At 41.6% G+C, this 27,632-nt stretch overlaps 1 protein-coding gene across 5 annotated transcripts in view; it reads right to left on the bottom strand.

Annotated features, from left to right (window-relative positions):
* Window positions 1-27,632, bottom strand: part of LOC125902793 (cadherin-6-like) — a 335,431-nt gene that overhangs the window by 14,913 nt on the left and 292,886 nt on the right. For all 5 annotated transcript variants that reach the window (XM_049599398.1, XM_049599397.1, XM_049599399.1 and 2 more), the window contains 2 exons: window positions 12,363-12,480; window positions 7,818-8,069 (listed from right to left, as the gene is read on the bottom strand). In XM_049599398.1, the coding sequence (XP_049455355.1) occupies window positions 7,818-8,069; window positions 12,363-12,480 (370 nt within the window). The remainder of the gene's footprint in view (window positions 1-7,817; window positions 8,070-12,362; window positions 12,481-27,632) is intronic.

Below are 27,632 nucleotides of genomic sequence, written 5' to 3'. Positions count from 1 at the left end.
GTGCCCCCGAAACCGCATTTCTTTGAAACCGGAGTCCAGGGAGAAGTTTTTGGAAGTCTCCGGTGCCAGATAGGATAACCGCAGTATTTTATTGTGTTTATGTTTACATGCATTTCAAATGGTAGAGTTCATTTCACAGAGCTAAGCATCCTCTTTTGTCCAACTGAAACTACAATAAACCAGCCCTCAGTTGTCTAAATAAGTACACATACACATTTGCGTTGTGAATTAGCTGTGCTCTGCCAGCTAACGTTAGCTTACAACAAAGGCTAACATAGCAATCTCACACTTCACCCTCCAGCATATGGACTTCCCGGGAACCTACGCCAGGATCCTGTTTGTGGACTTCAGCTCTGCTTTCAATACAATCATCCCGGCCCTGCTACAGGACAAGCTCTCCCAGCTGAGTGTGCCTGACTCCACCTGCAGGTGGATCACTGATTTCCTGTCTGACAGGAGGCAGCACGTGAAGCTGGGGAGACATGTTTCTGACACCTGGACTATCAACACTGGATCCCCCCAATGCTGTGTTCTTTCTCCTCTGCTCTTCTCCCTGTACACCAACAGCTGCACCTCCAGTCATCAGTCCGTCAAGCTCCTGAAGTTTGTGGCAGACACCACCCTCAATGGACTCATTTCTGACGGGGATGAGTCTGCCTACCGGTGGGAGATTGACCAGCTGGTGACCTGGTGCAGGCTGAACAACCTGGAGCTCAACGCTTTCAAGACAGTCGAGATGGTTGCAGACTTCAGGAAGAACCCAGCCCCGCCCACCCCCATCACCCTGTATGACTCCCCAGTCGACACTGTGGAGTCATTCCGCTTCCTGGGGACCACCATCACCCAGGACCTCAAGTGGGAGCTGAACATCAGCTCCCTTATAAAGAAAGCACATCAGAGGATGTACTTCCTGCGGCAGCTGAAGAAGTTCAACCTGCCAAAGACAGTGATGGTGCACTTCTACTCTGCCATAATTGAGTCCATCCTCACCTCCTCCATCACCATCTGGTACACTGCTGCAACTGCCAAGGACAAAAGCAGACAGCAGCATATCATTTGCTCCGCCGAGAAGGTGATTGGCTGCAATCTGCCCTCCCTCCAGGACCTGTACGCCTCCAGGACTCTGAGGCGTGCAGGAAAGATTGTGGCTGATCCCTCCCACCCTGGACACAAACTCTTTCAGACTCTCCCCTCTGGCAGGAGGCTGCGGTCCATCAGGACCAAAACCTCGTGCCACAAAAACAGTTTCTTTCCATCTGCAGCTGGCTGCATCAACAAGACCAGAGACCCTCACCTACTCTGCCCCCCCGGTAACACACAGTTGGGCATCTCTTCATCATCTTGGTCATTCACCTGTCATACACTACATTCTGTTGATTTTGCACATCTGTACTTTGCACAACTGTTATTTGCACACAACCCTATTCATGTTTACAGTGTACATATTTTTTCTACTTTTTATATTCTATTATTATTGTTATTTGCATTCAGATTTTATATTTAATTGTTTATAGTATTTCATTTTTATACATATGCTTCTAATTACTCCATAATTTTTATATATTTTATATTCTTTGTTATGCACCAATACACCAAGCCCAAATCCTTGGAAAACCTACGTGGCAATTAAACCGATTCTGATTCTGATTCTGATTCTGACAAACAAAAACAATTTGGGTAATATTGTTACTGGTAGCAGTAGTTTTCTATTCCAAAGTCTGGCTAACCTGGGGATTTGTTTCTAACCAGTGTGATTGTATGACTGCTCGTGTTTCTTGAATTGTCAGATTTTTTTTCTCAGAGATGTCACCAGATTCCCAAATCTAAGCATTAAGCTGAGTACTATCTTATGAGTACAGATAGGACTGCACAGGCCTGTTACAGGCAGACAGAAAGGACAGCAGCCTTTGATTTCAGAGAGGGCTCAGCCATAAATAATCATGCAGAACATCTGATTGGCTAAGCAGATGCAGGCCAGTTTGAATTTAAATCAAGTCAGAGCACAGTGGATACAAGAGAGAGCAGAGGCGGAGTTAAGGTCAGGGAACCGAAATAACCGATAATGCATACACAGTAGCACTGCAAATCACATCATGAAATGTCTGCAAAGGGGCAGGAGAGTGTGAGCTGTGTTGTGAATGAGAGTATATGAGATTCTGAGAAAGAGAGTTCAGGTAGATAGAGAAATACTAAAGGAGAAAGATTTGTACAGATAAAGCAGGCAGTTATTGCACAGTATGTATGGGGTAGAGAAAGCCAAAGATGTCTGGTGGAAGACAGATGATCAGAGGCAGAGAGGACCAGCAAGAAAATGATGTAATGGTAAAGGTGATGATAAATACATGCCTATCAGTACTACTAAAATACTACAGCTTCAGGCTGTCTTTTTTTTTTTTTTTTTAAATAAATGTTGATCTTAAATAGAAACCAGAACTAGCTTCACCATTTGCTCTTCATTTTTAGTTGAGATGCATGTCTGAATATATTTCCTGTCTTTGTATGAGTTATACTTACATGATCACACATTTTCTTAGAGACATTGTTCTTTGATCATGATTACACCTAAAATGTATTTTCTATTGTGAGAACATAAGTTGAAAAGTTTATATATTTTTGTGCGCAGTTACAAAAATACAGTAACTTAAAACAATGGGAATGGTGGACCTGTCTGCAGTCTTTGCTGTAATTTCTCTGTAGTGATCATTCCAGTTGAGAGCACTTAAAGAACCATTGTAGCTGAACATGTGCAGCACTTCACAAAGTAGTTTGCCCCAAGTTCATTTTGGAACTGCTGGTTATTATATATCTACATCTGTTTCTTTAGATCAAAACTTCCATTTTGGAGCTGTCGATGGAGATCATATTAGTAATAATAAACCCCAGTTTTGGGGGGTGGGCTGACACCCACATGTCAGTGTGGTGATCTTGTCAATTTGTATCATACCTTATTACACATGATCATATTGTACAGTGCTGTATTGCATCAAGTTGTATCGTATTGAATTATATGCTGTAGTGTTGTGTCATATTCTATGGTATCATATTGTAGCATATTGTATTGAATTACACTATTGTATCGAGTTGAATTGTATGTATATCTCATTAAATTGGGTGCTGTAGTGTATCATATTGAATATCACATCACTTCATCACATCATGTTGTATCAGCATAGGCCTTTCCTTTGTTATTCTGTTACTAGGGCAGCTACAGCATTACTAAACACTCCAAAAGAAAATACAAAGCGACCCATTTAGAATGTTTATGTTGTCAAATTTGACACGATCTAGTGTATTGTACTGTGATATACTGTATCAAAATGTTGTATTGAATAATAAAGTAACCTACGGTAGCGTATTGTATCACATTGTTGTATAGTACAGTATACTACAATATATTGTATTGCTGTGTTGTATTGTATAGTATTGAATACTATGATATTGTTTTGTGTCACAGTGTGACATGATACTATATCCTCTGGTATTGTATTTTATCACAGTATTGTATTGCATAGTATTGTATACTATGGTATTATATTTTATCACAGTGTTTTATCCTGCTAGGGCTGCAGCTATCGATTCTTTTAGTAATCAAGTATTCTATCAATTATTCTGGCTATTAATCGAGTAATCAGAAAAGAAATACTGCATGTTTTCATTAAATTACTTTAGCTTTATTTAGGGCAATGATAATATATAAAAGAGAAAATAATAAAAGTGAGAGAGATAAGCAACACATTTGTTTACTCTTGAAAATTTAACATTTGTATTGCTTTCATTGCTAAAACATTTGTCTGCAGTGTGCACTTTAACAGTTGTGACAGATCAAATGATGAATCTGCTGTCTGTAAACTCAGCTGCTTGCTCATTTGAACATGGTGGAACCCTCTGCATAAAGCTGTCCAAAGTATGACTCTGCCACTTACGAATATACTTAATTTTTTAAAATATTTTCAATACCTGGCCTTCATAAATATAATACTTTAAGTTCCTGTGACTGGCTAGTGTAGACTCATTCACTGTGGTCAAGGGGTGCCTTCCACCTGCTGACCCTACTTACTGCTATCCAAGTTAATATGTCTGCTCTACTCGTTTTGTGCATTTAGGCTCCAATAAACACTGACTTTTTCCTTTCCTTTCTAACTTGTAATGATCCCACACTCCTGGCAATTTCTGTCATTTTCTTAAGTGTGTCTCCTCTTTTTTTCTCTGGCTCTTTTCTTGTACCTTTTCCTCCATTGTTTTGCAATCTGTGCTTCACATCCATTTAACAGCTGCATAGGCTATCAACAGCAAAAGTAACATGAGCACGTCGTGCAACAGAAATAACCATCCATGCCCACAACCATGCTTTATTACAGATGCATCACTATGTACCTATCTGCCTGTATGTATCTTCACTTAACACATATAATGAGAATTTATGATACTGTATAGACTATTATAGCATTTTATGAGTCCTTATTACAGTTGATTGCTGATGTGTGTATAGGTGAGTATAGATATTCATAATGCATTATAAGCCCCATCAGTCAGCCTCTAATTTATAACTAGTCAAAAGCATCCATAAGACACTTATCATTTATTATACAATGTATCTATAATGCTGATATAATGCATCAGTAAGCATTATGTGAATGTATTAGTGTAGTCATAAAGCATTATAAATGCATCATGCCTTTGTAGTTGCTATGGATGTTTTGACACTCAATATGTTGGTGTTCAGATTTGCTGTCTGTAAAATATTCTAAAATGGGTGTAAAACATTGTTGATAACTAATCACTAAAGTATGCTGGTCATTCAATATAATGCAAAACAAAACAAAACAAAACAAAACATAATGTGGGGCAGCATTTAGTATGTTATCATTCCACAGACTTTCTCTCAGCACCCCCAATTTCTAGCGTCCTTGGTGTGTGTCCACTAAGTCTGCAATGACTGCATTTTCAGAAGCATAAATATGTATTCATTTTCCCAGCAGCCCACTGGACTGTGACCACTGCATGAATAAACGGATAAGTGGGGGTGTGGTGGCAGATCAGATGCATTCATTTCCATGTGAAGTTTGATTCTGACGAGCAGCAGCAGAGTGGAGCTCTGAACCAACATTATTTTCCATAGAACAAAATGAGAAAGCACATCGTCAAACAACTTGTGTGTACAATGCTGTACAAATGGAAGTACTGCATTAGGGAGATAGAGGTGTGATCATTATACATGCTACATGTTGTATGCACCTACATTTCATTTAATTTCCGTCACAATACATTTCCTGCCATTAAGGCCCGAGGAGGACGGGGCCCAACAGTCCCTAGCACTAAAAATGTGGGGAACCTATTGCTTTTGTAGGGATTATTATTTTGCTGCACAATTGCATTTTTGAGGAGCTTGGGGTGCTCGAAACTCACAGAATTGGCACACACCCTTCAGAACTGGAGAAATTAAACAGTTCTGCAGTGATGGGGCTGTGGTCAGTATGGGGTAATATTCATGCTTTACCATGACACAGAAAGCTGTTGTAACTTAACTTCACTTAATCCAGTCTACCCCATATTTTACAAGCTGCATAAGACTCCAGGCCTGAAGACATCTACATGCCCATACTGAGTCATAGCACCACCTATTGACAACAGGAAGTCAACCTTTTGTGACATAGATCATACAATTTACATGAAATTTACAAGATGTGGTCTGCACATGATATGCAAATAACATTAAGTATGATTAGTGTTTTCTCTAGCACCACATTGCGGACATGGGGAATGATACAAAATTTGCAATATGCATCTCTGACACCTCACACTCTGCACAGTGTCCGATGGATGGTCGCAAAAATCTACAACCACTTCAACTGTCTCCCCACCTGTACCCTTGACGTGCATGCAGCTGCTTTAGAATTTCAGTGTCTTTATAAATGTTCATTGTTCCTTTAACATTTTTAAAAATCAGCCTATCAATATATTCTTTTCTGTAAAATGACACCTAAAATTGATGCTGGACATTGTGATTTTGTTTTGTAACATTGTGTATTACATTATGTACATTATGTATAGTGTACCAGCTGGTGAGTAGCTCTTTCTGTGTAGAGGGGGGCAGGACTTTAATGGCTGCAGAGCAGAAAAACCTTGACTTTTGTTTGTCTGATTTATGGATCTGAATAGAAAAAATACTGCTGATTTGGACCAGTTATCACTTCACAACAAAGGCTCAGCTCTGCAGTTCTTCAAACATATGGCTTGGGCTTGAATTTCTCACCAAGAAGTACCATTTTAAATTATATTTGCCATTTTTGGACATCTCACAAACTACGTAAAAGCAGACTGCGATAGATACTTTGCATTTGGGGAGGATCAGACATATTCTCAATGACAAAAAATTGTGGCAGCCACTACTTTTGCATTTGAAAAGGAACAGATAAAATTGAGCTGTGTGGATTAGTGGACTTAAACGGCATTCCTAAGGAAGGAAGGAAGGAAGGAAGGAAGGAAGGAAGGAAGGAAGGAAAATATGCTTGTGAAGCTCAAGTGTGTTTTATTTGTATTTTTTTTTATTTAGAATTGCTTATTTTATTATTCCATGTATGGTGTATGCATGCTTTTGAAAGCTTGTGTTAAGATTCTGTTGTCTTTGTATTTAATCTGTATTTTGCAAAGTCTTTTCATATATTTTGCATTTCGCATACATATTTTAAGCTATGAAAAAAAAACAACTAGAATAACTGCTTTGCGGTTACCTCCGCGAACCCGTCAAGTTGCAATTGCAGTATAATCCATATCTGTGAAAACAGACAGCACAGTTACAAGGTGGACACCCAAGATTAGTGTCACCATTTCACCTTTGGCCTCCATTTTCTAATTAGTTTATTAGAATTAGTCCAAGTGGACGTTTGTGTCAAATTTTAAGATATCTGGACATATCACATTCATGAGAATGAGACAGATGCAAGGTCACATTGGTCTTGACCTTTGGCCACCAGAATCTATCCAGTTCATCATTAAGTCCAAATGAATGTTTGGACGGACAGACAACCCAGAAAACATAATGTCTCCGGCTACGGCTTTCACTGGCCACGGCTATCGCTGGCGTGGAGGCATAAAATCAGCATGATATTACACTGCTATATGTTACTGGCATTTACTAAAGCCATAAAGGCACACATACCAGCTTTGGTTTTATTTTTAGCTGTGGCTCATAAAAGGGGATTTTTTTTTCTTTCAAAAAACATTCAAAATGGCACATTTGACATAATACATAATACCATCATCACATCATTTTTTTCTGAGACAACTGTGCAGTCCCTATCTGCTGAGGAAGATACAAATCAGATCTGAATCAATCTGATACACCTCATCAGAATCTGTACTGATACTGTCTTTGTTAAGCAAATCAGTCATGACATAACCACTCCACAGTTTGATGATAAAGGTTCGGGCATATGTATCATTTAATTCATTCATTCAGTCATAGCAGGTTGCCATTTCTGACCTCATGTTAAAATTAATTTTTGATTAAATTGATTCCAGTGTGATCCATACAGGGAGGCATAAACATTTATTTTTGTAAATAGAGAGCACTGGTGAAAGCATTGGTGCGCTGTACTGGTAGATACCATGAGTACAGGTGTATGAATCAGATTCAGAAGAGATAGAGTTGTTGCATCTCTAGAGGATAACCGCAACATGACTGACAGCTCCAGAAAATTGACTGAGTGGATCTTTCTACATTTTTTAACATAAATCTATGTTATTTCAACATCATATTACCATACAAAAACAGCCCTGTAGAGTGTGTATTACAAACTGTATTTTCCTGTACTCACTCAGCAGTATGATGGCACACAGGAGGATGGCGATGAGAGCTCCAGTGCTGAGACCAGGAGAGCTGCTCAGAGCCTCAGCGTTGCACAGCTCCATGTTGCCTTCACGGTCACAGGTGCACACCCTCACAGTGAGAGTGCTGGTGCTGCTCTGCATGGGATAGTCGCCATCGGTAATCACCACAGGAACCAGGTAGACGCTCTGGTGAAGGAGGCTGTAGCTGGCTCGACGTGTCAGGATGCCAGCAGTGTTATCTGAGAAGGAGAAAGTATCATTGTAGCATGCATGCAGTGCACAGTGTGTCTGACACTTTGTCAAACAGCAGCGTGTGAATTAAAAACACTTTATTACCAGGTTGGAAAGAAAAATGTGGGTTGTACAAGTCAGAAGTCATTTGTTGTATCTCACTAAGGAGACAAAGCATGGGGACTAATCTGTTCTGCATCTTCAGGCAAAGCAACTGTGAGGCAAGGCTGGGTGACACAAAATCTATCTATACTTTTCTCAGTACAAATAGTTTTACAATATCAAAACTAAAAACTGCTTGACAACAGGCAACCACTACCAATCACACTGCAGGAAAAAAAGTTATTTCTTAATAATGATGAGTAAAAGGGTCACCTTCAAATCTCAGATTAAATACTTTCAAATCTTGCTTCAAATTACAACCCCAATCAAGAGTTAAGTCTGTAGTTATGGTTCTATGAATACTGGGTTACTACCAGAGACCATATGTAATACCTTGCCACTGACAGTTGTGATTGGGAAGAAGTAGTCTCCACACCCTCATTAACTGATTTCTCTTTTTACATGGCGTGATGGAGGGATGTGACCCACATTGGACTAAACAGGATTTTCTCCCTTACTTTCAATTAGAAAAAGGCCATTGCAATGGGCACTACAGAGTGACTATAAATATAATTTCTTGATTTAAAAAAAAAAGTCTATTTCATTACTTTAGGAACAAACAGCCCACACGTAAATGTGGAGAGTCTGTCAGATAGACAGCACAATTTAAGACGATCAACGTAATTGAACCAGATTATGAGCTTTATGGCTACAAACATATGAAGTTATGATAGTAATACTGACAAGATTTTAGTTATTTATTCAAAAAATATTGTGTTGTAGCTCTTAGTCATTTATTCACCCTGAATCTTCTACGAGAGAATCATAAGATTAAAGGAGTAATTCAACGTTTAGGAAATACATTTGTTCACTTTTTTGCAGAGACCTAGATGAGACGATTGATGCCGCTCTTGTGTCTGTCTACTGAACATGAAACTACAGCCAACAGCCCTCCAGCTTAGCTCCGAATAAAGACTGACTTTGTCAAAATGTAACCGGCTGTTTCTAAAGGCACTGACACACCAAGCCAACAGTCAGCCATTGATCACTGTCGGACCACCTCGTCTTTGAGGTGTGTCTCGCACTGTTAGTTTTCAGTCGATTCAGCTTGTGAAATTGGTGTTGAGACAGCGGAGCTAATCACTGACAAAATCACTTGCTTGGTTAGTGACTTCCAGTGTCAGACAGCGTTGAAAAAGGTCTGTTCTTAGTGCACTTATTTTGAAAGAGACTGTATGCAAACTGTTCATTTTCTGTGAGAACAGAAGAGAGAAAACAGCTTGTTAACGTCAGCTTGCCTTGGCGTCAGCTAATGGGGATCCTATTTTAATAAACAGTAAACAATAAACATGGCATCCAAGATGGCAAGATGGCGCTATAGGAGGCAGCAGCCTCTCCAGTTGCTCTACAGCACCAAGTTATTTATTCCTTTTTTTTCCCTTTATATGCCATGGATATTTCTAACTTTAAAACACTACCGGGAGCCAGTCATCTTGTTTATTCAAGAGAGGAATTACTGGGCTTAAAGACAACAGCACAAGACGGAATACGACACCATATACCGGCAGAACTGAGGAGGAGATACAGCGGCTGCAAGGCAGGCGCTAAGCTAAAGGCTAAGCTAGCGGAAAACCGGAGGCGTTTTAAACCATCGATCCCCACTATAATAATGGGGAATGTTAGCTCACTGCCAAACAAGTTTGACGAGCTATCTGCACTGAACAACCAGCGGATTTACCAAGAGAGCAACTTGTACATCTTCACAGAGACGTGGCTAACCCACTGCAGTGAGAGCCGACAGAGATGCAAACGCTTGTGGAAAACTCAGAGGTGGAGGGCTCATCATATATATTAACAACTGCTGGTGTAGCCCAGGACATGTCACTGTGAAAAAGGTCTTATGTTGTGGATTTGGAACTGCTAGCTATTAGCCTACGGCCATATTACTTGCCAAGGGAGCTCAGTCACATAATCGTACTCTGTGTTTATATCCCTCCAAGCACCGATGCAGCCACTGCCTGTGAGAAGATCCACACAGTGACAGCAAGGCTGCAGACGCAGCACCCTGAGGCGTTCATTATCATCTCTGGGGATTACAATCATGCTACTGTTGACTCCACTTTGGCTGCCTTCCACCAGGCTGTGGACTGTCCCACGAGGAACAACAAGACAATTGATCTACTGTATACCAATGTGAGGGATGCATACAGAGCCGCCCCCCACTTGGGAAGTCTGATCATAACCTGGTCCACCTACAGCCACAGTACACTCCCTTGGTACAAAGGCAGTCTACTACAACATGCTCTATCAGGAAGTGGTTGCCTGAAGTGGAGGACGCCCTAAGAGACTGCTTTGAAGCCACGGACTGGGATGTGCTGCTGAAATCACTTGGTGAGGACATAGAGGGGCAGACACACTGTCTGATGGATTATTTAAATTTCTGTTTGGACGTGGTCACCCCTGCTAAGACTGTACGCTGTTACTCAAACAATAAACCCTGGGTGTCCTTAACAGGAAGAAGGTGGCTTTCAGGAGCAAGGACAGGGCGGCAATAAAATCAGCACAGCGGGAGGTGAAAAAATGTCTGAAGGAGGCAAAGGACATCTACAGGAAGAGGGTGGAAAAGAAGCTGAGTGAGAGTCGCATGAGGGAGGTCTGGAATGGTATTAGTACCATCACAGGCCACAGGACAAAGTGAAGTGAAGTGGCACAGTGAGGGTCCTTTTTCTGGACTTCTCAAGTGCCTTTAACACCATCCAGCCCCTTGTGCTCCAGGACAAACTGGTGAGGATGCAAGTGGACCCCTGCCTGGTGTCCTGGATCTCTGACTACCTAACTGATAGACCACAGTATGTGAGGCTGAAGGACATCACGTCTGATACTGTGGTCAGCAGCACAGGAGCACCTCAGGGGACAGTGCTGGCCCCTCTTCTCTTCACCCTGTACACCTCAGACTTCTGCTACAGCTCGGAGTTGTGTCACATCCAGAAGTCTGCCGATGACACAGCCATCATGGGGTGTATTAGGGATGATAGAGAGGATTGGAGAGTACAGGAGTCTGGTAAATGACTTTGTTGCCTGGAGTCAAAAGAACCATCTGCAGCTCAACACCTCAAAGACTAAAGAGCTGGTCATAGACTAGTCCAGCCCATGTCCACGTCCAGTGTTGATCAGGGGTGAGGAGTTAGAGGTCGTAGGCAACTACAAGTACCTCGGGCTGTGGCTGGACAACAAGCTGGACTGGACATGCAACACAGACCACCTGTACAAGAGGGGCTAGAGTAGACTGTATTTCCTGAGGAGGCTGCGATCATTTAACATCTGCAGGAAACTCCTGTGGATGTTCTACCAGTCTGTGGTCGCCAGTGTCCTCTTTTATGCTGTGGTGTGCTGGGGTGGAAGCACATCCAAGAAGAACTCCGCCACGCTGGACAAGCTGATCAGGCAGGCTGGCTCTGTGGTCGACATAAAGATGGACTCTCTGGTGACAGCTGCAGAGAAGAGAACCCTGAACAAACTACTGGTTATTATGGATGATGCCAATCACCCTCTGCACACTGTCATCAAGGCTGCTTCTCCCCAGGAGCAAAACTAACAGACTCAAAGACTCCTTCATCCCTCGAGCCATCAAACTGTACAACTCTGCACTTGGTGGGATGGGAGGGGATGGGGAAGATGGGGAAGATATTACCTTTTTATTATTATATTTATATTATATTCTTATACTTGAACTTGCTTTTTATATTTGAATCTGTGTGCTTTTACTGTACTAACGGTGCTGTGCCGCTGCTGGAACCTCAATTTCCCTGAGGTAACCCTCCCAAGGGATTAATAAAGTACTATCTTATCTTATCTTAAGAATGTCAACAACCAACACACACACGGTACCTTGCACGTCATATCTTGACATTAAAAGTCCATGACCAATCATCAATATGCGATGAGGCTGAAGTGAGAATGTGTTGTACCACTCTGACACATGGTACGTGAGGCGTGTCAGCTTTTGTCACCGTTAGTTCTTTAATGTTGGTTTGGTGTTTCAGGGCTGTTAGTCAATTGACTTAACGGGTGACAACAAGACTCCAGGAAGCCACCTGCACAAACAAGCCCCTGTTCCATGTCAATTATATCATTCATTTTAGGCACTTATATCAAAAGGCAGTAATCAGTGAGCATGTATCTGGTCATGTGTTGCCTACCTCCATTGTCTCGGACAGTGAAGTTGCTGCGGTGGGTCCCCTCAGGAGCCAGGCTGAAGAAAAACTTGTGTCCCGTTGACGGCTCATCAGCATCGATGGCACTCACTGTCTGGATCCGCTGTCAGAGACACCAACAGCCGTTAACATTAACATACCAGTATAGATAAGTGAACTGAGAGCAGTCAATAGCCCCTTTTACACTGCCAGATTTTTCACGAATGTTGGGCCGATTTGCCGGCCAGGTGCGAGCGTTTATACACAGAGGCGAAAAGGCGAGTTGATCCGAGGCGCCCAATTTTCCACCTCGTAGGGTTGTCATATTGGCGGAACCCTTTCAGTTTTAACAGACTGAGGCGGCCTCTGCTGAGACTGGAACCCTTAATTGGCCTAAAAGGTTCTGCACTGAGCTGGTTTAAATCTTATTTATCTGATCGTTTTCAGTTTGTTCACGTTCATAATGAATCATCCTTACGTACTAAAGTTTGTTTTGGAGTTCCGCAAGGTTCTGTGCTTGGACAAATCCTATTTACTCTATATATGCTTCCTTTAGGCAACATCATTAGAAATCACTCTATAAATTTCCATTGTTATGCGGATGATACTGAGTTGTATTTATCGATGAAGCCAGAAGAAAGCAATCAATTAACTAAACTCCATAACTGCCTTAAAGACATAAAAACTTGGATGACCACCAATTTCCTGATGTTAAATTCAGACAAAACTGAAGTTATTGTTCTTGGCCCCAAACAACTCAGAGACTCTTTATCTGATGACATAGTTTCTCTAGATGGCATTGCTCTGGCCTCTAGCACTACCATAAGAAACCTCGGAGTAATATTTGATCAAGATTTGTCTTTTAATTCTCATTTAAAACAAACCTCACGGACTGCATTTGCGTAATATTGTGAAAATTAGGCCTATCCTGACCCGTAAAGATGCAGAAAAATTGGTCCACGCTTTTGTTACGTCTAGGGTGGATTACTGTAACTCTCTATTATCAGGTAGCTCTAGTAAGTCCTCAAAAACTCTCCAGCTAATTCAGAATGCAGCAGCACGTGTACTAACAGGAACTAAGAAACGTGATCATATTTCTCCTGTTTTAGCTTCTCTGCACTGGCTCCCTGTAAAATCCAGAATTGAATTTAAAATCCTACTTATAAAGCTCTAAATGGTCAAGCTCCGTTATATCTTAGAGAGCTCATAGTGTCATATTATCCCACCAGAACACTGCGCTCTGAGAACGCAGGGTTAATCGTGGTCCCTAAAGTCTCCAAAAGTAGATCAGGAGCCAGAGCCTTCAGCTATCAGGCTCCTCTCCTGTGGAATCATCTTCCTGTTACGGTCCGGGAGGCAGACACCGTCTCCACATTTAAGACTAGACTTAAGACTTTCCTCTTTGATAAAGCTTATAGTTAGGGCTGGCTCAGGCCTGCCCTGTACCAGCCCCTAGTTAGGCTGATTTAGGCCTAGTCTGCCGGAGGACCCCCCTATAATACACTGGGCACCTTCTCTCCTTCTCTCTCTCTCTCTCTCTCTCTCTCTCTCTCTCGTATTCTATTACTGCATCTTGCTAACTCGGCCATTTGGATGTCACTAACTCGGCTTCTTCTCCGGAGCCTTTGTGCTCCACTGTCTCTCAGATTAACTCATATCGCAGCGGTGCCTGGACAGCGTGACGTGTGTGGTTGTGCTGCTGCTGTGGTCCTGCCAGATGCCTCCTGCTGCTGCTGCCATCATTAGTCATTAGTCATACTTCTACTGTTACTATACACATATGATTATTGTCACACATGTAGACTGCCAGATATTAATACATACTTTCAACATATTGTACCACAGTAGCCAGAACTATAACTATAATATTATTACTTTCAACAATGTTGTTGTAAGCTACTGTCATTACCTGCATATCTCTCTCTCTCTCTCTCTCTCTCTCTGTGTGTCTCATTGTGTCATGTGGATTACTGTTAATTTGTTATGCTGATCTGTTCTGTACGACATCTATTGCACGTCTGTCCGTTCTGGAAGAGGGATCCCTCCTCAGTTGCTCTTCCTGAGATTTCTACTGTTTTTTTTCCCCGTTAAAGGGTTTTTTTGGGGAGTTTTTCCTTATCCGCTGCGAGGGTCATAAGGACAGAGGGATGTTGTATGCTGTAAAGCCCTGTGAGGCAAATTGTGATTTGTGATATTGGGCTTTATAAATAAAATTGAATTGAATTGAATACCTAACAGACACCGTAAAGATGAGCAACTGAGGAGACAAGGAATGGTGCGCCCTCCTTGCCCTCGCAAACGAAGAGACCATTAACCGTCAGATGACGAGGACAGTAAAGAACGGGCTGATTTGCGAGAGACTCGCCGCCTGACTAGCGCCACCTGACTAGCCGCGGCTTCCTTCCCATGTCACTGTTTACATCACATGCTGAGCTACACGTTTTATTACTTGCTCATGCCCCCCATTGCCCCGAAAAAGGCACATTCTGTATAAACAAAAGTAGGTAGGCAGCAATTTTCCGCCCTCCCTGATTTTGTTTTTATACTGCCAATGCTGAAAAAAGACTGATTGGGCTTTCCTGGAAATTTGCACAACTCCCTCCGACTCGCAGGGTTAAAGGTTCCGTTCACAGTGACAGTACACACTGCTGTCCTTGCTGTCTATGCTGTAAAGCTGCCAACAGAACAGCCTTAATATTATCAGCATCACTGGTGTCTGTGCTCAATAAGCCATCAATATCTATCCAAATATTAAATATTACACTGAAATAGGACAAAAACGTAGCAGCTGGTTTTATTATATCATGCACAACAACCAACTCAATGACTGCTGCCTCACTTGTCATGCTGTTGCTAATCAACATTTTTCTCTTTCCTGTTGTTGTATGTAACATACAAAATTATCTACTGGAGGTTGTTATATTACCACATAAAAGCCATTTTATTATTACTATTCTGATTTCTTTGCTATCCTTCAGTATTTCACGTCCAGTATTTGTGTTAAAATGGGACTAAATAGCCTGCCTCCAGTGGAGCTTTGAGGAGTGAGACAGCAACACATGAAACCAATGTATTTGGGCAGAACAATTAGTGTTTGGATTGTACTGAGTGTATTGGTTGACAGTGGACGAGTGGATTATGCTACAGTAGTGGTTTGCTTTAAGAATTTTCTTTGGGTGTTTTGATACTTTTTCCCCGCTGTGTAAACTTGTCACCACTGGGATCCATTGTAGCTGACTGAATTCAAGCTGAGCACAGCTGCTGTTCTCTGTGAAGAAGCACAATACAAAACTTCTTAAAGCTAGCTTTCAAGTCTACAGGGACGAAAGCTTCATACTCCAAACATAGACTTTGGGTGGGGAATCACTTAAAGCCTCAGTGTGTAAAAATGGTGAGTAACAGTGACATCAGTGGTCAAATTCTAGATTGCAGGGCTCACTCGCGCTCACTCGCTCACCCCTCCCGTCGGGTAAGTGACGGTGGCCTCGTAGGACAGAAAGCCTTGCGCAGACAGAGATGGCATCATCCACGAGTTTTTCAAGTTTTTCAGGAGTAGGCCTATCTAGCAATGAGGTGATTATTTATTTAGGAATCTAAACCATGTTATGATATTGTAGTGACCCTGCAGTAAATGTTCTGTTTTAATGTCAATGTTCTGTGAGTTAATGGCATGTTTGGGATTGAATGAGTATAGGTAGGGGGGCGAGGTGTGAGTGTGACAGGGATGAGAGCTGTGTGAGTGCGCGTGCTGTGTCTATGAGCGAGCTGGAGGAGAGAGCAGGAGTGCACAGTTGGAGTTACAGCTAAGTTCTTGTTTGTTGGTTGTTTTGGTGTAGTTACGGCCAACAGTAACCTGTACTGTTCAGTAATAAACGGTGGTTTGCCGAATAACTGCATCATCCTTTCCACACGTCCTGGCGGACGCTACAATATGTTATAGCTTACCAGTGAGATATAGGTTATCTGTGAGATATACCGTTATGTTAGGAGTGTTTTATCTCTAATTGTTTTGGTAACATGAGCAAACATTAGCACAGTAATGCTAAAATAACACGTTTTATGTGATAGTCACGGCACAGTGCGGCAAATATAATTATAATATATGCGTCTCCAGATTGTTCTTCCACAGGAGTTTTTTCCACCTGGAATAAGCAACGCCGATATTCACTTGCGTTTTGTCCCGTCCTCGCTTATCTGATCTTTTTCTTTTATTTGGTGGCATGGTTTCCCTCTTATGGAGCAAAACATGTGTGTGGTCCTCCATTTAAAGTGCGACAGAATCATAAAAGTACAAAGCAGGTTCACGCAGAAGCGCCCCGGATTGAGCTTCACCTTCTCTGTCTCCAGTGACGGCAAGTTCTAGATAAACCCATCTCAAGGCAATTGAATCGAACGCAACTGGTATGGTTTGTCTTAGAAGACGTTTCACCTCTTATCCAAGAGGCTTCATCAGTTCATGCTTCTGTGACTAGGCTGGAACTAGTCTGACAAACTGGTGTGGAAGCACCCAGGTCTTTAACCTCTGGGGAGGTCTTCACAAGGCCAATGATGTCACTGGTTCGTTAGTGCTCCAATGGTGTGTCAATGACAGTTGAAACTCCTGCTGCAACGCTGCAATTGGAGTCTTTAGAGTCACATGAGGCCATTTGTGAACGACCATTGTTTTTAGAGGTTAAGTTGTTAAACCTCCTGGGCAAGGATGAAAGGACAGCATTATAGGTGGGGGATAGGTGGTGTCGCAGACCTCCTCCTCTATTGAGAGATGGCTTTTCCAATTTCACATAGATGGCTTCTTTTTTCTGCGACACCACCTATCCCCCACCTATAATGCTGTCCTTTCATCCTTGCCCAGGAGGTTTAACAACTTAACCTCTAAAAACAACGGTCGTTCACAAATGGCCTCATGTGACTCTAAAGACTCCAACTGCAGTGTTGCAGCAGGAGTTTCAACGACTGTCGTTGACATACCATTGGAGCACTAACGAACCAGTGACATCATTGGCCTTGTGAAGACCTCCCCAGAGGTTAAATACCTGGGTGCTTCCACACCAGTTTGTCAGACTAGTTCCAGCCTTGTCAGACAAGCATGAACTGATGAAGCCTCTTGGATAAGAGGTGAAACGTCTTCTAAGACAAAACCAAGTCCAGTTGTGTTCGATTCAGTTGCCTTGAGATAACTATGACCTGGATGAATGAGAATATCCACAGGCATTCTAGATAAACACGAAAAGCGAAGCGCGTGTATCTCTTTCAGCCACTGTATTCAAATATGGTGACGCAAGAAGGCAGCCCCCAGCATACCGCGTCCTGCCTGTGTATATACAGAGAAATCATTCTAAGCCTATGAGAAAGCTTCTATTTGTATGTGAATAGCATTACACTATAGTAAATATATATTTATGAAAGCAATTGTTGATATTTGCTAATAAACAACCACGTAAATTACACATTGTAACTTTAAAAAGCCAACCAAAACTGACAAAAGAGCTCAATGGAATCTCAATGGGTTTCAGGGTGTTGGATGGATTCAAATTCAGAGCCTATGAGTTTAGTGTGGATTATAAGCTTCAATGATGAGTTAAAAAACATTAGGGCTGGGTAACAATATTGATGCAAATTCCAAGTTTCAGTACCAATGACTAAACAATATGAAATTTTGATATCTCAGTTTAGGAAATTCAAACATGTTTTGACCTCTTTCTCATTAACATAACATGCTAACCTACTTAAGTCATCCTTGTTACCTAAGAGATGTTAGCTAAATGAGGCCTAAGTTAAAAAATATTTCTTTGGGGTTGTCGGTGGCTTAGTGGTAGAGCAGACGCCCCATGTACAAGGCTGTTGCTGCAGTGGCCCGGGTTCAACTCCAGCCTGTGGCCCTTTGTTGCATGTCACTGCCTCTCTCTCTCCCTTTCACGCTTGTCTGTCCTATTATATAAAGGCTAAAAATGCTCCAAAAAATATCTTTAAAATAAAACAAATAAAAAAAAATATTTATTTGCTTTATAAGATATATGCTTAAACATGCTTAAACAAAGTCGCTGTAAGTCCTTCATTTTCACAATCTTGTGGACTGAGCACACGTTTGATAAAACGGAGTTAAATCTCTCGGCATCCATTTTCAAGCTCTTGCGGACGAGAAAAGGGGGAGCGCACATTTCTGGGAGGGCGTGTCCTTTTGAAGTGTGTTAAACACACTTTAGAAAGGAGTGTCCCCAGACTATCAGAAGGCGGAGCTCTCTGATTGTCTGGTGGCGAGACTAGTTTGAAGCAAATTTCCATTAATTACAAAACTTGTATCCAAAATTCAATTTTGGAAAACACTACCCATTTCCCTCCTCGGTAGAGTAAATGCTATAAAAATGATATTTCTCCTGTAACTGTTATACTTATTTCAGACAGTACCAATTTATCTTCCCAAATCATTTTTTAAGAAACTCGACTCCATTGTCACCAACTTTATTTGGGACTACAAGACCCATAGAATACATAAACAACACTTATGCAAACCCAAAGAGATTGGAGGGCTAGCTCTACCCAATTTTCTCAATTATTACTCGGCAACAAACATCAAAAACTTAATCTTCTGGTTGGATGAATCATGTCAACAAGCCCACTGGGTAAAAATGGAGAAGGAGGATTGTTCACCCTTCACTTTAGGCGCAATTATCATGTCCCCCATACCACTAACTAAGTCAATATACAATCATAATCCCCTAATACACAATGCCATTCATACCTGGAAACAGCTGAAGCTCGGCCTCAAACTGAGAAACGTGTCTTTTCTCCTTCCAGTTGCAAACAATCCCTCCTTCAAGGCCTCTTCATTAGACAGTACTTTTACCCAGTGGAAAAACCAAGGGATCAACACAGTGGGCGACCTGTATATGTAAAGGGGACCTTTGCTTCTTTCCAAGAGTTGCAGGAAAAATACAATCTGAATTCAAATAACTTTCTCAGATTTCTTCAAGTTAGGGACTATGTGAAGTCACACATGCAGGACTGCAGTACTGCACATCCAGACAAACTTGATGATTGTTTGAATAAACAGGCAGACTCAGAGAAATTGGTATCATCTATTTACAAAGTTTTAGATAACATCAATCCCAAACAATCATCACCTTCATCTGAGGTCTACAAGCTGGCATGGGAGGATGAGCTGGGACAGCAAATTTCAATAGATAAATGGAACAAAAGCCTACAACATATTCATACCTGTTCCATAAATGCTAGGTATTGCCTAATACAGTTTAAGGTGCTTAAGAAACTAATACTCCAGTATGACAGGAGATGATGATCACAAACCACTATACTTAGACTTGTCAAATCCGGACTAGATTAACATGGAGACTCCAGAGACTCACTAAAACACAGTTTCTGATTTGTGAAACCTTTACTCTATTTGTGAAAATGCAAAAAAATTAACATTGAGATCAATTAAGAAAAAAATACATTGAGATCATTAAGAAAAAATACTACAGTAAAATGAAAAAAACTCAGGATTATGATACCCTTTGACATCTCCTGTCATACTGGAATATTAGTTTCTCAACACCTTTTAATACAGAGCAAACAAGACCACAGCAAACAGGCAGAAATAGCAAGACTGAAAAGCAGTTTACCATGAGTAAGGACAATAAGAAAAATATGCTACAGTTAAAAATCTCAAAATTTAGGACAGCTGCACTCTACTGATCATTCTCATTTCATCTTCCCCGCATTTGTTCAATTTTTCAGTTCATGAATTAGCTTCAAAATGACTGAATACCGCCATCTACAGGTCTTATGCAACATTTAGCCTCCAAGAGCAATGGTGATATTACAGGGTCAAAGTTTACGTCGCAGCATATTTGAAAAAGAAGTAGAAATCTGTTTTTTGTTGGACATTGAAAAACAAATAATAAATAACAAATCGTTTTTCCATTTTATTGTTTTTCGTTCTTAATTGAAATTCAAATGAACAAATGGTACATGGACCGTGTAACAATAGAGCCAATTCATAGTTTCTGCATCCACGTGTCTGCAAGGGTCAGCTTTGGTCCCCATGACGTAAATTTCATCAAGCACCCATGTCCACAAGGGTATGCATAACTCCTATGCGGAAATCTGTGGGCAGCCCATTTTTGTGACCGTGCAGAATGTGTGCCAACTGCACGTTCTCCAAACTCTTGATACACACTCCAGTCCAGTCCAAAACACTGCGGTCAAGCCAGCCACAGCAGCCACACCTTGTTGAAGTTAGTTTTAACGTGGAATTCAACATTCACTCTGGACCCAGCAGCATCTTCTTTCTATCAGCTTCAATAGATGTTGGCAGTACGAAGACAGTAAGCTTTCCTTCCAGCCCCCCCATTTACTGCTGGGTGCTGAGGCAGACCCTTAGTTCTACTATGAATGGAGCCACGTGAGTGTCTGCATGACTGCAGCTGTCCACACATGTTCAATGCAGAAAATGTATCTGAGCCATTTTGATTCTGACTTGTCATTTTGGCGTGATTCCCACATGTTGTATTTTAACAAACTAGTCCTAGGGATTTCATCCAATCAACTTCAAATTTTTTACAGATCATCCAGAGACTATGCTGATCAAAAGTTATTAAAAGCTTTTCTCTATATCAATGGTCGTGGCCGCTATGGCGCCTCCCTCTCCACCAAATACATTTGGCTTCTTGATGGCTTCAGCGACCTCATATCCTCATGAAAATTAATACACAGGTCAAGAATGGCGAGCTCTTACATCTGATAGGGGCGTCGCCCATGAGGGGGGCAAAATGCCTCTATAGCGCCCCCTTGAAATTTTCAAAAACCCCTCCCCATAGGGATGTTTTTGGAGAAGGAAGATGAAACATCACACCACGTCAGGGTTAACTTACTCTGAGTTTTCACATAACCGTTTCATTGATGCGTGCTGCTGGCCCCCCGAGGTGGCACGGGAGAGTGAGGGCCCGATCACAGCTGCTTGCAGCTTTAATTATTATTATCTTCTTTGTTTTTTGTTTTTATTACCATTTTACCACCTGTTGTCGCTAAATGGCATCATACCTAAATTTATATCTATTCTATGTGCAAAAGACAAATTAACAATCTCTTAATTTCGCATCAGCTTTAAAGCAAAAGCACATATACAATTAATTTTTTTATATAATTGTAATATATTCAGGCATCAAGGGGATATACGTACATACATATATATATATACAGTACAGGCCAAAAGTTTGGACACACCTTCTCATTCAATGCGTTTTCTTTATTTTCATGACTATTTACATTGTAGATTCTCACTGAAGGCATCAAAACTATGAATGAACACATGTGGAGTTATGTACTTAACAAAAAAAGGTGAAATAACTGAAAACATGTTTTATATTCTAGTTTCTTCAAAATAGCCACCCTTTGCTCTGATTACTGCTTTGCACACTCTTGGCATTCTCTCCATGAGCTTCAAGAGGTAGTCACCTGAAATGGTTTCCACTTCACAGGTGTGCCTTATCAGGGTTAATTAGTGGAATTTCTTGCTTTATCAATGGGGTTGGGACCATCAGTTGTGTTGTGCAGAAGTCAGGTTAATACACAGCCGACAGCCCTATTGGACAACTGTTAAAATTCATATTATGGCAAGAACCAATCAGCTAACTAAAGAAAAACGAGTGGCCATCATTACTTTAAGAAATGAAGGTCAGTCAGTCAGGAAAATTGCAAAAACTTTAAATGTGTCCCCAAGTGGAGTCGCAAAAACCATCAAGCGCTACAACGAAACTGGCACACATGAGGACCGACCCAGGAAAGGAAGACCAAGAGTCACCTCTGCTTCTGAGGATAAGTTCATCCGAGTCACCAGCCTCAGAAATCGCAAGTTAACAGCAGCTCAGATCAGAGACCAGATGAATGCCACACAGAGTTCTAGCAGCAGACCCATCTCTAGAACAACTGTTAAGAGGAGACTGTGCGAATCAGGCCTTCATGGTCAAATAGCTGCTAGGAAACCACTGCTAAGGAGAGGCAACAAGCAGAAGAGATTTGTTTGGGCCAAGAAACACAAGGAATGGACATTAGACCAGTGGAAATCTGTGCTTTGGTCTGATGAGTCCAAATTTGAGATCTTTGGTTCCAACCGCCGTGTCTTTGTGAGACGCAGAAAAGGTGAATGGATGGATTCCACATGCCTGGTTCCCACTGTGAAGCATGGAGGAGGAGGTGTGATGGTGTGGGGGTGTTTGCTGGTGACACTGTTGGGGATTTATTCAAAATTGAAGGCACACTGAACCAGCATGGCTACCACAGCATCCTGCAGCGACATGCCATCCCATCCGCTTTGCGTTTAGTTGGGCGATCATTTATTTTTCAACAGGACAATGACCCCAAACACACCTCCAGGCTGTGTAGGGGCTATTTGACCAAGAAGGAGAGTGATGGAGTGCTGCGGCAGATGACCTGGCCTCCACAGTCACCGGACCTGAACCCAATCGAGATGGTTTGGGGTGAGCTGGACCGCAGAGTGAAGGCAAAGGGGCCAACAAGTGCTAAACACCTCTGGGAACTCCTTCAAGACTGTTGGAAAACCATTTCAGGTGACTACCTCTTGAAGCTCATGGAGAGAATGCCAAGAGTGTGCAAAGCAGTAATCAGAGCAAAGGGTGGCTATTTTGAAGAAACTAGAATATAAAACATGTTTTCAGTTATTTCACCTTTTTTTGTTAAGTACATAACTCCACATGTGTTCATTCATAGTTTTGATGCCTTCAGTGAGAATCTACAATGTAAATAGTCATGAAAATAAAGAAAACGCATTGAATGAGAAGGTGTGTCCAAACTTTTGGCCTGTACTATATATATATATATATATATATATATATATATATATATACACACATGGCGCACGTGTTTAAATTAACAGTCCCTTTATTCCAAAAGTCATAAAGAAAGCAAGGGAAGAACATTTAATAAAGCCCTGGAGGGTGGGAGTGGATGAACCCGGTTAAAGAGTACCTGCCTGGACGGGATGCTCTAAAACTAAAGCGAGTGCGCCTGCAAGGAGGTAGGGATCATTTCATTGGTCAACAATAAACCTGACGTTCTATTGGTTGGGGGATTTTGACAGGGTTGTTACACAAAAAAATCCAAGAGCAGGGTAGAAATCTGAGAGCAGAAATTCCGCGAGCGCACAGAAACAGTTTGAGCGTGAGGAGAAAAGCCGAAGCTCGAGCAGGAAATCTGTGCGAGCAACATGGTATCTGAGTGTGAGCAGCATGGTATCTAAGTGCAAGCAAAATGGTATCTGAGTGCGAGCAACATGGTATCTGAGTGCTAGCACACAGTTTGAGCAGAAACAGAGTAGATCCAAGCGCAAGCAGAGGCTATTTGAGTGCAAGGGCAGGGTTTTTGAATGTGAAATCAATCAATAATGCTCTCAAACTGATAAACCACTCTCTTGAATAAAGATAGGGATAGAGCTCCATAATATAATACTATATGTTTCGGTAGTGACAAATTTTGGGAGAGGAAAAACATTCCAAAACAGTCTGAAAATACAATATAAAAATGTACAGTCCTTTTACTAGATATGTGACCTTTACATATGGTACACAAGGGACAAAGTTTTGGAAATAAAACATACAGAATTTCAAAATATTTCCAGCCTAACTGCACACATTCGATAGAATGCCCCATATATATATATATATATATATATATATATATATATATATGTATATATATACCATTGCAACTGGTTTCTACAAATTAAACTTAGGGGCATTACCAGTCGGCCCCATATTCTCTATGTCATCGCAGGGGATCTCAAGCTACGAGCCCAGCCAGGCTACGAGCCCAGCCAGGTGACGAAAGGGACCTGTCACGGATCGGTCACGGCCCCACCACGGACCAAACAGAAATTTGGCTGCATCATTCACCACAGGACCTCAAATATATGTTACTTTCTGTTTAAAGTTTCCTGAAAGACCATGAAAGTCACAGTTTCATGGAAACTGTCTGCAAGTACTCTAACACCCATATAAAATTATGCACAAAACACTGATGAGTTGAAGAATAATTTTATCATTGCACAAGAAACTCAAATCTTACCACCAAGCACAGGCAACAGAAGGAAACCAGAATTACTCAACTTCCTAGCTCATGGTAGTATGCCTTTGCAAACTTGTAAAGTTGCACTTAAGGTTTACATCAATGCCTGTGAAAACATGAATGCTTCACACACATTCACCCCCCATGCACTGTAGAAAAGCGCTGTGCATGTGCAGTCCATTTACTATTTTACCGGCAGCAAAAAAGATCTATACAAACAGAACGGTTTCAAGGTGGTCACCCAAGATTAGTGTCACTAATTCAGTATCTGACCAAATGTCACCCCCTCTGTTCCTGAGATATGACGTTGAGTAATGACCAAAAAACTGTTTTATGTCACAGTGAAGTTGACCTTTGACCTTGTGGATATAAAATGGCATCACTTAATCATTATATTTGTGTGACATTTTGTCATAATTAGCATATGAATTCTTGCCCTATGACCAAAAACATGTTTTTTGAGGTCACAGTGACCTTGACTTTTGACCTTCAACTACCAAATTCTAATCAGTGGATGTTTGTACCAAATTTGAGAAAACTCCCTCAAGGCCTTTTTGAGATATTGTGTTCCCAAGAATGAGACGGATACAGGGTCACAGTGATCTTGACCTTTGACCACCAAATTTTCATCAGTTCATTGCTGAGTCAGGGTGAACGCTTGTGCCAGATTTGAAGAATTTCCCCAAAGGTTTTTTTGCAATATAACACTCACCAGAATGAGGTGGATGACAGATGACACTGACCTTGACCTTTTACTTCCAAAATCTAATTAACAACGTGACCTCATGCTTGATGCTAATTATTTACCATAGTTGCAGTAATTCTGAATTTGTATTTCTCTGTTTCACTGATTGCTAGCTTGACTATTGGTTGCAGAAAAACAGAAGCAAGTAAGAAACCATAGCTGGTGAAAACAATAGAGTATTTAGCCAACACATTCTCACTCCCAACTCATCACATATGGCTGCTTGGTCAGTGGACTTGCACGTCTCCTTATGACATGCTAGGTATCTTGGGTGCATCTGTTGTCGACGTTCTGGGATGCTGTGTCAATTTATGCCTGTTGGATGCATTGTGTCTTTTCAAAATAAACAACACAGGAAATATACAGCTTCTGCTCATTAGATGCATTGTGTCTTTTCAAAATAAACAACACAGGAAATATACAGCTTCTGCTCATTAGATGCATGCAGTCTTTTTCAAAATAAACTTATGTCAGTAAAAGAAGTTCGCTGCATAGATCAGCCTCTCATTAGGCGGAACGAGCCACCCACTGAAGTCTCGCCCTACCACCTCCGGTTGCAGTTTTCAACACGTCCTTTACTAACTTTTGCGGTGTTTGATGTTGTGGGGACGTAGTCATTTTTCTGCCCTGGTTCGTGTCCTGTAGGCAATATTTTTGTGGGCATGTTACACCAAAACCTGTTTCCCCCTGGCAATATTTTTACAAGCGCACCATTGCTGTGGCACCGCCCAGAACGATTGTGATTGGTTGAAAGAAATACAAGCAGCCGGGACTTTTTTTTTTCCAATCTTAAAGTGAGAGTCAGCCCAGCCGGTCTGGTGAGCAAGACTAAGGTTTAGGCAACAGAAGCATATAGTAAGGTAGTAAGGCCGACAGACGCTCACCAACGGTCCGACTTTGGTCGATGGCCAACCCGCCGGCTTGGTGTGTCAGGGCCTTCAGAGCAGAAGCCTTCAACAGAGGGTCCGCGACCAAGGTAACCTACTGCAGAGGGATTGTGACATTTGTGGTTGATTAGACAATTTTTTTTTGTATTTTTCTCTCCCAGGTTTTTTCCACAAATTATAATGTCTTTAAATACACATTAACATTAATCCAACATATTGTAGCAAATGGATAAATGGAGGTAGAAGATGTTATCTTTCAGTCAGAAATGCACACATTCAGCTACACACAGGAGCTCTCTCAAATTGGGCACCAGTTCACTCACAGCCCCTATCGCTGTTCTGCCAATCACGCGGCCGCATGTTATGTGCTGGCTCTGACAGGTTCCCCGTGATTGGCCGAGAGCCTATTCAGTCCCCAGTAGTGTTATCAAAAGATACTAAAACTTAGTATCGATTTAGATATCAACTTGCACAGGTATCAATACTGAAAGTGCCATCCTTTGATCTGCCGGTTCGCGCAAATATCAGGATTCTGACCATATTACACAGGCACCGCTGCAGACAGGCAGCCTCTCACCTCATAGCAGCAGCCCGGACCTGGACGCATACACATACGTGACATGAATACGGCAAGTACAAGCAGTAAAGCTCCCGTTTAAACATGTAAATCGGGGCTATTCAATTAGCGGCCCAGACGCAACCTCTGAGCGGCCCGGGCAGGGATCGGTACAGAGGCCCAGTGTTAAACGGCCCGGGGCAAATTTAATCAAGACCATGATACTAGTAAGTTCCGACGTTATCGGCTCATATTGTCACTTTTTAAAGTAAACAGAGTGAAGTCAGACATCAACAATGAGGCCGTGGTGCTGATGAGGGGAGTATAACTTGCTCTTGTCAACAACAACTATGCTTGTTATTGTAAGTAAGTGCAATAAAACCTCTGCCAATAAAAAGCCAATACTTTATCAATACATGTGATAAGCATGTAGAAAGCCACATTTTAATCCGCTCTGTCTGCAGTCTCTCATTCACCGCTATTATGGTTTATGATCACTTTTGCGGGGCTAACAGCACACTGTTAAAGACAAACTAAAATGAAAGATGCTGGTAGAGAGATAGTGTGTGTGTTGATAGATATTGTTAATGTCACTTATTATGCTTCTGTGCATTGACAGCTCTTTTTTATTCTGTTTCTGCATTATGTTGAGGAGGGCCATGCATGAATGTCTGTCTGTCTGTCTGTCTGTCCATCCATCTGTTGTGACAAAAAAAGTGGCAAAAAAAGTAGACAAATTTGTTGCTCATTTCTCTCACATTTATTATTTTCTCGTTTATATATTACAATTGCCGTTAAGAGAGAGAGAGAGAGAGAGAGAGAGAGAGAGAGAGAGAGAGAAGCTCCCTTTACACTGCCTGGTCAAGGTGGGAATACACACTGTTATACCGCCTGCAATTCAAAAAATTGTCGAATAGTTGCCATGATTTTCGAATAGTGTTTTTGCTTGTGCTGCCCATCCTTACTCCTTACCCACAGAGCAGAAGACGAGATCAGCCACCATTTAA

This window comes from Epinephelus fuscoguttatus, linkage group LG15 (assembly GCF_011397635.1).
Source record: "Epinephelus fuscoguttatus linkage group LG15, E.fuscoguttatus.final_Chr_v1".
Classification (NCBI taxonomy): Eukaryota; Metazoa; Chordata; class Actinopteri; order Perciformes; family Serranidae; genus Epinephelus; species Epinephelus fuscoguttatus.
Note: the sequence above shows the minus strand (reverse complement) of the source record. Positions and strands in the feature narration are given on the sequence as shown.